Source organism: Bos grunniens, chromosome 13 (genome assembly GCF_055505025.1).
Source record: "Bos grunniens cultivar Pamir isolate PY7600 chromosome 13, Bosgru_T2T1.0, whole genome shotgun sequence".
Classification (NCBI taxonomy): Eukaryota; Metazoa; Chordata; class Mammalia; order Artiodactyla; family Bovidae; genus Bos; species Bos grunniens.
Genome location: NC_141177.1, coordinates 21,883,751 through 21,897,915, shown reverse-complemented (window position 1 = coordinate 21,897,915; position 14,165 = coordinate 21,883,751). Strand labels below are relative to the sequence as shown.

The window sequence follows — 14,165 nt, the reverse complement described above, 5'->3', positions numbered from 1 at the left end:
GTATCAGATTACCCCCCCAAAAATGTTTCAGTTTATAATCCCTCCAGCCATATGAGAATATCAAAGCAGTGGCATTTTAATAGCTAAAACTGACAGTATCATCTTGGTATGGTCATTAATTCTAAACCAAATTTCTGAATTGCTTTTGGTTGCAGAAATACTAAGAATCTTGCATATTATGGAAATCATCCTTTGCCATGTTTCACCTGTTGATCCTTCCTCTAAGATAAATTGTTCTGTGGTTTGTTGATGGTATCTGGATTACCTGTTTTCTGCATCATTTTTGAAAATATAGAGTTAGCTTATTATTTTTAATTGACTTTTGGATGACAGTTTATATGCCAGTAGTACAGGATTTGTCTTTCTTGCATTTTATTAACTGGAATTCAGGTTCAGAGAGGAATTAGAGGAAAAGAAAGGATAGGATTTATTTCTCTCACACAAAAGCACGCCCAATCTAAGGACTGCCCCGTGAGGCCTAGCAAAGAGAGAGAGCCGGAATCTCCTGATGACTGTTCAAGTGGAGGAAGTCCTCCACTTGATGGAGAGGAGGTTGGATGCTGGTAAGTAGCCACAGTCAGTAGGCTTTCTGTCACAGAAAGAAAGAATAAAAGTCTGTTTGTTGTTGTTGTTGTATCAAGGCAGGCCCATGCTTCTGAATGCTTCCCTTTGTACGTGCATAGAGTATCTCCAGAGGGATTTTCAAGGACCTGGTGCTAGCAGTTGTCTGCGGGGAGCTGAAGAAGGAGGAAGATTTGTTTTTCATCGTTGTACCCATTTTTACTGTTTGCATTATTTACTGTGTATGTTTTACTTTTTCAAAATGTTTTAAAATCTAGTTATTTTTTTAAAAACTCTCTTACCCATGGTTATGCAATATGTTAACATTAGAGGAGACTAGGTGAGGAGGCCATTTAGACAGCTAGTCAGTGGGGGCTTCTCTGAGGATTTGAGAGAGGCCTGAATGAAGTAAGGGATCGGACATGAGCCAGGCAGGCATCTGTGGGAAGGACGTTCTGGAGGAGGGAATGGTGAAGGTGATGGCCTGGAGGGTGCAGAAGGGCTCACCCTCAAGAAACAGTAAGAAGGCCAATGTAGCTGGAGTTGAGGTGGAATATGGGAGGTGGTGGGGTCAGGACAGTTTTGGAGATGGCTTGTAGAAAAATATATTGGTAAATACAAGCTTCCTGACAACGGGAGCCCATTGCTGCGTGAAGCAGCAGAATTAACAGGACGCTGTGCGCTTTGTTTCCCACTGGCCTGTGGGACAGTGACACACGTGAAGCAGTGAAAGGAACATTGCTACAGGTGGGGAGCCCTGGCTCCTGTATTAGTTTGCCCTGATGTTAATTACTGTGCTCAGTCTGTGGCTCATTTCTGGAAGTGCAGAATCTGCCTTGTATCACTTTGGGGGGCATTTGGATGGCAGTTCTTGGGGGAGGTGGAGGTAAGATGGGGTCACTTACAGCAGACATGACGGTGCCACAAAGGGTTGTTCACTTCTTTCCCCTGGTCTGACTGCTGCCTCTCTTCTTCCAAGCAGGATTGGTTGCCGTGGTCCCTACTGCTTTTCTCGCTCATGTGTGACACAGGGGCCTTCTATGTTCCTGGGGTCGCACCAATCAACTTCCACCAGAACGATCCCGTTGAGATCAAGGTAAGTGTGTTCCGGGTCTGTGGGAGCCCCTGTGCTGGGCCAGAGGACCTGGGTGCAGGAGCACAGTGAGCGGTCATGTCCCTCTTGTGGTTGCAGAGATCACAGACCAGTTAGCCTGAGAGCAAGAGGGTTCCCAGCTGGAGCTGGAAGGAGTCCACCCCCGCCACCCCCTGCTCCCCCCACCCCCCGGGGCCCCGCAGTTCCAGGATCTCCTGCTCTCTCTGGGACTCTGTGCGTTCTCTCTCTGTGTTCCTCTCTCTCTTTCTCTTTCTGGCTCTGGCTCTATTTCTGGTTCTTTCTGTGTCTTTGTGTCTCTACTCTCACTTTCACAGGTTTCTCCGTGTCTTTCTCCTGTACTCACTTCTGTGTCTTTCTGTCTCTCTTTCTGTGTCTCTGTCTCTCTACCTGCCTCCTCCTTGGTGACATTTCTGCCTCCCTTTTGGGGCTGTTCCATCCTCCTCTGGGCTTCCCAGTGGGTGCAGTAGTAAAGAATCCGCCAGCCAAGCAGGAGACTCGAGTTCAGTCCTTGGGTCAGGAAGATCCCCTGGAGAAGGCAATGGCAACCCACTCCAGTATTCTTGCCTGGGAAATCCCATGGACAGGGGAGCCTGGCAGGCTACAGTACATGCAGTCGCAAGGAGTTGGATGCGACTGAGCACACGTGCACTCACATCCTCCTCTCCGTCACCAGCTTTCTCTGTATAATTCATATCATCTGTGTGTACGCAGCCTATTATGGATTCTGCTTTTTCAGTTTTAGCTTCTGCCAGGATTCTGTGGTTTAGTATTTCTTAACTATGCACTGCATATCTGAGTGGTGGTATATGAGATGATTTTAAGTTGCTGACAAGTATATTTTAATAACTTTTCTTTTAATTATATTAGAAAATATAGCCATTACTTCAGCTCATGATTTCATGACTACCATTGTTGGTTTTCCATTTTTAATCGCGATAAAATGTTTGTTTCTTAAATGAGTGTATTTATCTAAAAATGAATCATACCCAAGCAAATAGTAGAATACATATTAGGTAGATAGGGCAAGTCAGTGCATGAATGATTAGGGTTTGGAAAGCATTGTCCTAAATCAGAGTCCGGGCCACCTCACTTCTTCAGCTTAGGTGCCCACTTCTATGTCAGTCCCTTGTGACAGGGATTATGGGCCAGTAATTTAAAAATATGATTGATAAGGGGCAGTGGACAGGCTGACACCTTGGTTAATGTCTCCTGTAACAACAGACTCTGAGTGGCATTCTCAAAGCCCCAGATAGGGCAGGGGGTTGATGGTGGACCTTTTCGTATTTAGTTTTCCTCAGAATCAAACTCTAAGGTTCAGCTTTGCTACATGAGATTTATTAACTAGGCGCTCAGGGTCAGCACTTGGGAGGGAATGAGGGAAGCAGGACTGAGCAGAGGGAGACCTTGAACTGTGATACAGCAGAGTCCCTTGGAAAACTCTGGCACTGCAGTGGCTGGCCCTGCAAAGCTGTCTCACATTAAGGCGCGAGGACCAGCCACCAGGGGAGGGCTGTGACCTTGTACCAGAGCTCCCAGCTAAAGGAACTCCCCTCTCAGTTCAGTTCAGTCGCTCAGTTGTGTCTGACTCTTTGCAACCCCATGAACTGCAGCACACCAGGCCTCCCTATCCATCACCAACTCCCAGAGTCTACCCAAACCCATGTCCGTCGAGTCGATGATGCCATCCAACCATCTCATCCTCTGTCGTCCCCTTCTCCTGCCCTCAGTCTTTCCCAGCATCTGGGTCTTTTCAAATGAGTCAGCTCTTTGCATCAGGTGGCCAAAGTATTGGAGTTTCAGCCTCAACATCAGTCCTTCCAATGAACACCCAGGACTGATCTCCTTTAGGATGAACTGGTTGGATTTCCTTGCAGTCCAAGGGACTCTTAAGAGTCTTTTCCAACACCACAGTTCAAAAGCATTAATTCTTCAGCAGTCAGCTTTCTTTATAGTCCAAGTCTCACATCCATACATGACCACTGGAAAAACCATAGCCTTGACTAGACGGACCTTCGTTGGCAAAGTAATGTCTCTGCTTTTTAATATGCTGTCTAGGTTGGTCATAACTCCTTCTAAGGAGTAAGCCATCACCCAAATACAACTGCTCCTAATACTTCTGGATTTTTCTTAGTCTTCTTCTCTGTGCAATGTTTACAGTGTAGTATACTTGGCATTCTCACACTTCTATAAACACCCAGCTTCTTGACTATATCGGTCCCGCATAGGCAAAATAGTTGAAAATTTTAGTTCAGTTCAATTCAGTCGCTCAGTTGTGTCCAACTCTTTGCGACTCCATGAATCGCAGCACGCCAGGCCACCCTGTCCATCACCAACTCCCGGAGTTCACTGAGACTCACATCCATCGAGTCAGTGATGCCATCCAGCCATCTCATCCTCTGTTGTCCCCTTCTCCTCTTGCCCCCAATCCCTCCCAGCATCAGAGTCTTTTCCAATGAGTCAGCTCTTCGCATGAGGTGGCCAAAGTACTGGATCATTTAGCATCATTCCTTCCAAAGAAATCCCAGGGCTGATCTCCTTCAGAATGGACTAGTTGGATCTCCTTGTAGTCCAAGGGACTCTCAAGAGTCTTCTCCAACACCACAGTTCAAAAGCATCAATTCTTCGGCGCTCAGCCTTCTTCACAGTCCAACTCTCACATCCATACGTGACCACAGGAAAAACCATAGCCTTGACTAGATGAACCTTTGTTGGCAAAGTAATGTCTCTGCTTTTGAATATGCTATCTAGGTTGGTCATAACTTTCCTTCCAAGGAGTAAGCGTCTTTTAATTTCATGGCTGCAGTCACTGTCTGCAGTGATTTTGGAGCCCAAAAAAATAAAGTCTGGCATTGTTTCCACTGTTTCCCCATCTATTTCCCATGAAGTGATGGGACCGGATGCCATGATCTTCGTTTTCTGAATGTTGAGCTTTAAGCCAACTTTTTCACTCTCCACTTTCACTTTCATCAAGAGGCTTTTTAGTTCCTCTTCACTTTCTGCCATAAGGGTGGTGTCATCTGCATATCTGAGGTTATTGATATTTCTCCCGGCAGTCTTGATTCCAGCTTGTGTTTCTTCCAGTCCAGCGTTTCTCATGATGTACTCTGCATATAAGTTAAATAAACAGGGTGACAATATACAGCCTTGACGAACTCCTTTTCCTATTTGGAACCAGTCTGTTGTTCCATGTCCAGTTCTAACTGTTGCTTCCTGACCTGCATACAGATTTCTCAAGAGGCAGGTCAGGTGGTCTGGTATTCCCATCTCTTTCAGAATTCTCCACAGTCTATTGTGATCCACACAGTCAAAGGCTTTGGCATAGTCAATAAAGCAGAAATAGATGTTTTTCTGGAACTCTCTTGCTTTTTCCATGATCCAGCGGATGTTGGCAATTTGATCTCTGGTTCCTCTGCCTTTTCTAAAACCAGCTTGAACATGAGGAAGTTCACGGTTCACATATTGCTGAAGCCTGGCTTGGAGAATTTTGAGCATTACTTTACTAGCGTGTGAGATGAGTGCTTCATAGAGGCCACCAATTCTCAATCCAACATCTAAAAAAGCTCTGAAACCAGGGTTTTTTAAAATTCATTTTAGGCAAGACCTGACCTGAATTTTTTTTATTGACTTTATTTGTTCCATTTAGTATGATTATTTTTACATTTCTTTGTACAAACAGTCATTGAATGTGGGGTACTACTCCAGACCCAGCTGGGAGGTGTTATAAAACCATGGTATATTATACCACATTGCTCTCTTAAAATTAGAAAAATTCCTAATTCCAAAACAAGAGTTTTAAGTAAGGATTGGACCTGGATTTTAAAAATTATTTATACTTTCAGATGGTGTATGAGGAATGATCTATAGAGTCTAAACAGCAAAGATAATTTTAGTTGCATTTAAAATTTGCTTTTTGCAACATTTTGATTGGTTCTATTTTATCCATGTTTTGGGGAGTAGTCTGTGGCCGTCACTGTTTCTGGAGCTACATTCTTGCATCAGTTCCTAAATGTTCGCCGTCATGGTCTTCTTAAACTTCATCTTTAATGGTTGCATAATATTTAGTTGAATGACTAGTTTATGATTTAGTGACCGGTTTCCCATTGTGGAGCTTTTAGCTGTCTTTCCACTTTTTCCTCTCTTCTTCCGTTGTGCAAACATTTGGTGAGCACCTACTATATGCCTAGATCTGTAGGCATAGTGGTTCATAGGTGAGCAAGATACATATGGTCCTTGCCCTCATGAACCTTAAATCTTAAAGTCCAGTAGGGGAGGCTGATTTCTTTGGGGGAAAAAAAAATCAAATAATTATATTTCATCAGACATGCTACAAAAATAACTAGGAGTGTTGAAGTAGAGGAAATGGGGGAATTCCTTTGGTAAGATGATTAGGAAAGGACTCAAAGGTGAAGAATTTCAGCTGAAACGCCAGTGGCTCAGCAGTAAAGAATCTGCCTGCAATGCAGGAGGAGACAGGGGTTCGATCCCTAGGTCAGGAAAATCCCCTGGAGAAGGGAATGGCAACCCACTCCAATATTCTTGTCAGCAGAATTCCATGGACAGAGGAGCCTGGTGGGCTACAGTCCATAGGGTTGCAAAGAGTCGAACATGACTGAAGAGACTGAGCATGCAAATGTGAGAAGGAGTCAGAGAATCAAGCAAAGAGGATCAGGGTTCCAAGCTGGAGGCAGGAGAGGACTGGTCAGGCTCAAGGAAATAGAGGCAGAAGACCACTGTGGTTAGAAATGAGGAGTGAGCTCTTTGTTCCTGAAGTGTTTTCCCTCATTTGGAGTTACTTCCTTAGAAAAGATATCCAGAAGTGAAATTACGGGGTCAAAGAATATCAACACGTTAAGGACTCTGAGTATGTGTTGGATTTGGTTGTGATTTTAAACAAAATCTATGATGCAGTCTGAAACTAGTGAGCTGTGAAATGATTCAGAATTGTAGAGTATATTTATAGTGTACCAAAGTTGTGTCTGCTGCAGTTAGTTTGCTTTTTAGATAATAATACCGAGTATACTGAAGATGAGTGGGTACCAGGGAGGATTCTTGAAAGTCCCCTTGATTTCTGGGTTAAGGAATAATGGCCTCTCTTCTCCCACCAGGCTGTGAAGCTCACCAGCTCTCGCACCCAGCTACCTTACGAATACTACTCGCTGCCCTTCTGCCAGCCCAGCAAAATAACCTACAAGGCAGAGAATCTGGGTAAGTTCTTCTCTGGCACTGCTGTTACCCTGTCCCAAAGAGGAACTCAGATCTTTTCATAGTGATAATAGCAGTTAACCCTTAGATAGCACATACTGTGTGCTAGACGCCATTCCACATAGTTTGTTTATATATTAGCTCATTCAGTCCTCATAACATCCCAAAAGAGATAGTTGTATTTATTCCCATTTTTACAGATTAAGTAACTTGTCATTGGTTATACTGTAAATTAATAGCTAAGCTGGACTTGAAATCTGTGTAGTCAGGCTTCAGAGTTGGAGCCCTTGGCTCCTGTTCAGACTAGTTCTTCTTGATTTCCAGATATCCCTTTCTGTCTCTCATGGCTTCTGTAACCTGTTCTCCTTTTAATTAAGAGTGAGTGATTATCTCTGGCCCTGATGGAAGCAGACATCACTATAGTTCTTGCTAAGCTGTTCAGGCCTTGCCTCAAATAATATGTGAAGCAGCCAGCACAGTGTCTGGCATATGTGTTCATAAATAGCAGCCATTTTTTCATTAATTCAAATTTCCATTAATTCAAATAATTCTTCATTTGGTAGAATTTCAGGCTTAAAAGAAAAGATGTTTGGAGGACTCTGTTTAGGACGTGATTATTAGTACTTACTCTGTGCCTGTCTCACTTTAAGTCCTGGAGATAAAAAAATTGGAAGGATGTGCCTCCATCCCCTGACTTTGAGAAAATGAAGAGACTTTCCTCTTCTCTTACAGCTTAGGGAGAGGGAAGGAGAGAACTGGTTATTGAGCAAGCCCCTAAAAGGGCCACCTTCTCCGTCAGGGCCGCACATGGTTCTGATGTTTCCAGAACCTCTAGCCAGCATCTGTACCTACTGTTGGGTATTGGGCATCCCAGGCCAGCTGGGGCAGACCTTGACCTAAAGCAGGCAACACCGCCAGTCCCCAAGTCTTTCCTGATGCTGTTGAACGGAGGTTGATCTCAGGGCCCAAGCTGTTCCTGCTTACCTGCTGCATACCCTTCTTTTCCTGTTTTTTAAAATAATTGTATTGTTGTTTACTTTTGGCCGTGCTGGGTCTTTGCTGCTGTGTGCAGGCTTTCTCTAGTTGCGGCAAGTGGGGACTGCTCTCTAGTTGCCGTGCTCGGCTTTAGCCGTGGCACACGGGCTCAGTGGTTGCATGCGCTCATGGACGCTACAGTGTGGGCTCAGTAGCTGTGCATGGGCTTAGTTGCACTGCAGCACATGGAGTCTTCCCAGACCAGAGGTCAAACCCACGTTCCCTGCATTGGCAGGTGGATTCTTAACCACTGGACCACTAAGCAAGTCCCGCTTACCTTTTTTCTCTCTACACCATGCCATGTTCCCAGAACCTTGCTGCTACCAGGAATCCTGACCTGCTTTGTCCTCCAGACCCCTCACAGCAGCTCCTCCCTTCCCGTGAGCTGATGTGGATTTGTCAACAGCCCAAAACTCAACAGTTGGGCACACCTCAGTGTGATACCAGGTGACCTGAACCTCCGTGGAGCTAAGGAATGTTCCTGCCTCACGAAATGGAAACTGCAGTGTGCAAAGTTATCCTGCCACACTGTATCTTATTCCGTCTTTGTGTAGTGCCTCCCGCTGTGGCCTAGAGGCTCTTTGAGCAATGGGATCATGTCCTACATTTCTCTGTCTTTCTCTGCCACTTCTGACCCAGCCTCTGACACATCGTCATCATTCAGTTAAAGTTAAATGTCCTCCCTGAGTGGAGCAGAAACAGCCTTGATCGAATGCCTGTTGGGTTGCAAGCCTTGTTCTTGTCATCATTATCATCACCGTTAATCCTTACATGGCTCTCACAGTGAGCCAGGCATTGTTCTGAGCCTGTCTGTGCTTTAACTTAGTTAATTTTCACAACAGCCCTCTGAGGTAGCTACTCTTAAAATCCACTTGTCATGAACAAGGGAAGTGAGCCACAGGAGGTGAAGTCACTTGCCTCAGGTTACTCACCGAGTTGGTGGCAGAGCCCAAGAACTGTGGTTGCAGGGTCCAGAGCCTCAAGCAGCACAGTCTGTACTGTCTCACTCGGTTCCCACTGTGACTGCACAGCCAGGTACGCTGGCCTCCATGCCAGAGTAGAGGGCACAGCAGCTTCAGAGATTTGAAAAAGTTGCTCATGGTCAGGAGGTGTAGATTTTAACCCAGGCTTGTTTTGTTTCTTTTTTTAGTATTTATTTTTACTTATTTGGCTGTGCCAGGTCTTACTTGCAGCATGCAGGATCTTGAATTGCAGCATCTGGGATCTAATTCCCTGAGCAGGGATAGCCCTTGGGCCCCCTGCATGGGGAGCACAGAGTCTTAGCCACTGGACCACCCGGAAGGTCCCTTAACCCAAGTTTTTTAACTCTAAAACAGTTATTTCTCTTGGCGGCTCACCTGGTAAAGAATCTGCCTGCAATGTAGGAGACCTGGGTTCTATCCCTGTGTTGGGAAGTTCCCCTGGAGGAGGGCATGGCAACTCACTCCAGTATTCTTGCTTGGAGAATTCCAGGGACAGAGGAGACTTGTGGGCTACAGTCCATGGGGACACAAAGAGTTGGACAAGACTGAGCAAGTAACACTTTGACTTTCACTTTTCTGTTGTCCAGACTGCCTTTTCCAGAAAGGTTCATTTGGGCTGTCTGAGGGCTGTGCTCCTGATTCTCAGATTGGTGCACTGATAAAGATTCATATGGTGGGGGGTTTGTGAGGGGACATCTGTAGCGGATGTGCTAGAGGACAGTGTCATTCTCTCTTTGAGCGGCCACTTAGCCTGCGGTTCATTTAGTGTGGCTTGCTGACTGCTCCCAGCTTTATAAGTTAAAAGGAATACTTCTCTATTAGAAATGAGCTGTTCTAGACCACTGTGTCCTCCTTCTTGGTTTAAATCTAATTTCTAAATATCGAGAAGTGATACCTGTCTTACTTGATCTGCAGCCCTGTTCCTCTCTCTGTATGTTCTTCCTTTCCTCAAGTGAGTCCCCTGTTGACTTCACCGAAGACAAGTGGGCGGTAGGGCATGTGGTAGAGGAAGGAGCCCGGGGACTTGAGCTAGAACTTGGTTGTAGAAGCCTCAGAGTCTTTCTGATATGCACCTGTCCTCACTCATCCTTTGTATCAGTCAGCACCAAGCCCCCTAGATTTCACCTCCTTGGTGCTCCTGAATCGTGTACTTGTTTCCACCCTCCCCACACCCTGGAATGCAGCCACCATTGCTGCTTGCTTGCATAGTGCCTGCCATCACCCCAGACAGTTCCTTGCATGTCTGATGTTTTCTTGACAAAATAGCCAGACTGATCTGTTACCAGAATCAGATAATGGCCTCTGCTGCCCCATTAGAAACTCTTTATTGATTTTTGTTGCTCTCTGGATGAAGATCAAACTTCCTTTGTGGCCCACAGGCCCGCTAAGGTCCAGCTCTGGCCAGTCTCTCCGGCACACCTCAGGTCACCCTTGTTGTCTGCACTGCAACCACACAGGCCTCTAAAGTTTACCCTGTCGTCTCCTCTTCCCCCAACTCTTCCCCCGAGAAAGGACCCTTTGCACATACTGTTCCTTCTGTCTAGAATAGTCTTTCCCCATCTTTTTGTCTCTTTAATCCTCTCTTCCTTTAGAGCTCACTTCAAGCATTACTGTTTCCAAGAAACTGTCCTAGACCTGCTTCCCACATCTAGAGCAAGTTCCTCTCATTATACTGTATCTTCTCATTGTCCTGAGTATTTAATCAGTGTGTTCCCACTAGACCATAAGTTCCATGAGTATGTCTGTACAGCATTGTGTCTTCAGAGCCCAGCATATAACCAATACCCAGTTTAGGAAGGAACAAATGAGCAAACGAACAAACGACTAGGCCAGGAGTCCCACATGAGGCAGGTCCACTCTGACCGGCAGCCGTTCGACCAGGTGTGGCTTCAGGCATTAGTGCCGCCTGTGGGCTTTGGTTGGTCTGCTTCAGCTCGCCCCAGTTCCTCATCATCCCAGTAGAATTGTCAGAATGGCTCCACATGAAAGCACTGTTGGGTTTAGACTCTGAATGCTTGGTGCCTGCTCACGGGACACACCTGGCAACAGATTGTTCTGAGGTCGTAGGTGTGCAAGGGTGTGCCAGTTCCTTAAGAAGATGTTTTGGCTAAAAATCTCCGGTGCTGGATTTTACACTACCTCCCTCCCTGCCTAAACCAGGATCTGAAGACACAGAAATAAATTATGTGCCCTTAAAGAGCTCATAATCAGGTAGCAGGGCAGAAACTTAAACCATCAGTACATTGTGCAAAATCACATGACTGACATATGAAAAGGTGCAGAGGTGATGCTGGTGATAAAAGTAGTATTTGTTGCCTTCCCACTCTGTGCCTGGTACTTTATTTCTCACTGTAATCCTGTGAGATGGGTACTATTATCCCCATTTTGCAGATGAGGAAATTGAGCCTCATCAAGGTTAAATTACTTTCCAGGACTGCTGAGCTAGTAAGCTGCAGAGCCACGGTTCAGTAATCCTCGCTTCACCATCATACGATGCTCCCTCTGTGCTGAGGGCAGTCCAAGGAGAGAGACGAGCTGAGCCTCAAGGAGGTCAGGAAGGGCTTCCAGAGAGTGGAATAATAGCTGAGCCTGCAGGTTGAGAAAGTTTCCTGGGAATGTGGGGCAGGGATTGGCAAAGGAAATGATAATGCGGCTCAGAGGCATGGAGTGATGGGGCATGTTTGATGTGCCCTGAAGAGTCTAGGGGTGCTAGAGCACAAAAGGGAGGAGTGGGCAACAGGTGCGGTCAGGTGGGCAAGCTTGGCCTGAACAGGCGGGGTAGCACATTGAGTGTGCCAGGCTGCAGGACTGCTGGAAGCCTTCCAGGTGGGCCCTGTGTCTGCGTGGGTCTGCTGACCTCAGCAACCTCGGGGCTGAAGCTCTGAGCTCCATCTGTCTCTCTTATGGCAGGAGAGGTGCTGAGAGGGGACCGGATTGTCAACACCCCTTTCCAGGTTCTCATGAACAGTGAGAAGAAGTGTGAGGTTCTGTGCGGCCAGTCTAACAAGCCAGTGACCCTGACCGTGGAGCAGAGCCGGCTCGTGGCCGAGCGGATCTCAGAGGACTACTACGTCCACCTGTGAGTTGTCCCCTGCTCCCCGCCAGCCTCAGGTTCCCGGAGGGGAGGGCCCTGAGGGAGCGGCGGTCTGAGGGACTGAGCGGGGCCTTGGGTTTCCAGCATTGCGGACAACCTGCCCGTAGCCACCCGGCTGGAGCTCTACTCCAACCGCGATGGCGACGACAAGAAGAAGGAGAAAGATGTGCAGTTTGAACACGGCTACCGGCTCGGCTTCACAGACGTCAACAAGGTACTGGAATACCCTAGTGTGCTCAGAGGGCCGGGGAGCCACGCCCCAAAGTCATGAGCACTTGGGGCCACAGAGGAGGGGGAAACCTGCAGCTCTAGGCTTATAAGAGAAAATACAGGGATGGCCAGGGCAAGTTCCTGCTGGTGCCCCCAGGTGTGGTCTGTCGGAAGTTTGGGTACTGGTGGGCAGGGCACTAGCAGATGCTACAGAGGAAGTGGAAAGCGCAGTGCCTAAAACCTCAGATTCTGTATAACTATATGATCATACGGATTATAAGAGTAATTCTGCCCACCCCACCCCCACCTCCAAAGAAAATCAGGAATTTCGTCAGTGTGTTAGAGAGCAAGCTAAGTGGTGGTCAAGAGCATACAGGTTGTCTGGGTTTTGATTCCTGCCTTACTGGTTGACGGGGACCCTAATCCTACTTCTCTGACCTCTCTAAGCTTTGTGTTCCTTTTCTATAAAATGTATGTGATAGCCATACCTGCCCTTTAGGGGGTCCTGCAGAGTGTATCAGATAATCTGCATAAGCACTCTGCAGCACAGCCACTGAGAAATACGCCAGCAGTGCTGATTGTAACGGGGATTCTCTTATATTTATCATTTTCTAAACTGAACACATATTACTTAGGGAATAAAGAACAAGCACGTTTCTTTCGAGGCACAGTCACTGTCCTCCAAGGGCTTCTGTCATAACGGGCGAGAACTGACAGTGTGAAACCCTGGATCTCAAGTCCAAGTTCCAATCCCATGGGCAGTGCCAGAGGAGTTCGCAGGGAGCATACGTGCATTCAGGTTGTCACGGAGGAGGTGGGCCTTGAAAACTAGATAGGCTTGAGCTGCGTGAAGTCGGGACGGCATTCTAGTTGAAGTGAACGCTGTGAATGTAGTTCAGGGTGGGGACGGTTCATGAGGCAGGGAGAGATCCAGGGGAGCAGGTGAACTAACCTGTCTGAGAAGGTGACGACAGCCCAGTATGTCAGGGTTACAGGACAGAGGGCCTTGAATCCCAGCCGTGGGGTCTGGACTTTAGTAAGCCCCACTGAGGCCTGGAGGGTTTGCAAGTAGCGGACTGCTATGAGAGCAGTGTATTTGGAAGGTTGGTGCGGCTGGGTCTATTAAATGCGGGAAGGGACCGAATACCTGGCTGGCCTGCCTGTGTGGGTTTGCTGGTGGTTCCCTGGCTCCAGCTTCTTCGTCCCCTCCGTTGCTCTGCTTAGATCTACCTGCACAACCACCTCTCGTTCATCCTCTACTACCACCGGGAAGACCTGGAAGAGGACCGGGAGCACACGTACCGCGTCGTCCGCTTCGAGGTGATTCCCCAGAGCGTCAGGCTGGAGGGTGAGTGGGTAGGTGTGGCCAGGGGGCAGGGCTGGGCGGGCCTGGGCTCCCACACCCAGGGCCTCTGCGCCCTTGACTCCTGACGTGGCTGATAGGGGCCCAGCAAAGCTAGGGTCACTGCATTCCCGTTAGAGAAAGCAGGGACAAGGGGAGAGCTGACACGCTGAGCCCTGGCCTGGCATCTACCGGTTGACCCGCTCCCAGCCACCGGGGAGGTGTGTGCTGATTATGATGGGAACCAGAGGCTCAGAGAGCTTGGTGACTTGGCCACAACCAAACAGCAATCGGGCTTGGCTGGGCCCATCATAAAAACCAGCTAGCTCAAGAACAAGGGGCAGAGGTACAGCAGCCAATCTCAGTGTTTGTGCTCCTGCAGGTGAGTGATTGGCGTAAAGTTGGCTCAGGGTCAGCCGTCCTCTGGGAATTTGAGAGCCCAGGCCCAGCCCTCTGGGCCTGACTGACCTAGTCCACCTTCACCTCGCCTGGCAGCCCTTGCTCACCACAGAGCGCACTTCCACTTAGTAGGCCTGGTCTTCTGTCCACCGTGGTGGTGGGTTTCGGGATTTTTTTTTTTAAGGTGTGGAACCTGGTATTCAAACAAACAAAATCGTACTCAGA

General features: G+C 47.5%; 1 protein-coding gene across 3 annotated transcripts in view; it reads left to right on the top strand.

The window, feature by feature from the left end:
* Nucleotides 1-14,165, top strand: part of TM9SF4 (transmembrane 9 superfamily member 4) — a 52,364-nt gene that overhangs the window by 17,855 nt on the left and 20,344 nt on the right. The window contains exons 2-6 of one of the 3 annotated variants that reach the window (XM_086332435.1): nt 1,544-1,657; nt 6,781-6,880; nt 11,850-11,974; nt 12,074-12,203; nt 13,424-13,547. In XM_086332435.1, coding sequence (XP_086188561.1) covers nt 11,856-11,974; nt 12,074-12,203; nt 13,424-13,547 — 373 coding nt within the window. In that variant the 5' untranslated portion in view covers nt 1,544-1,657; nt 6,781-6,880; nt 11,850-11,855. Of the gene's footprint in view, nt 1-1,543; nt 1,658-6,780; nt 6,881-11,327; nt 11,446-11,805; nt 11,975-12,073; nt 12,204-13,423; nt 13,548-14,165 lie in introns of those variants that run through there. The other 2 variants (XM_086332434.1, XM_086332436.1) reach the window with 2 other exon arrangements.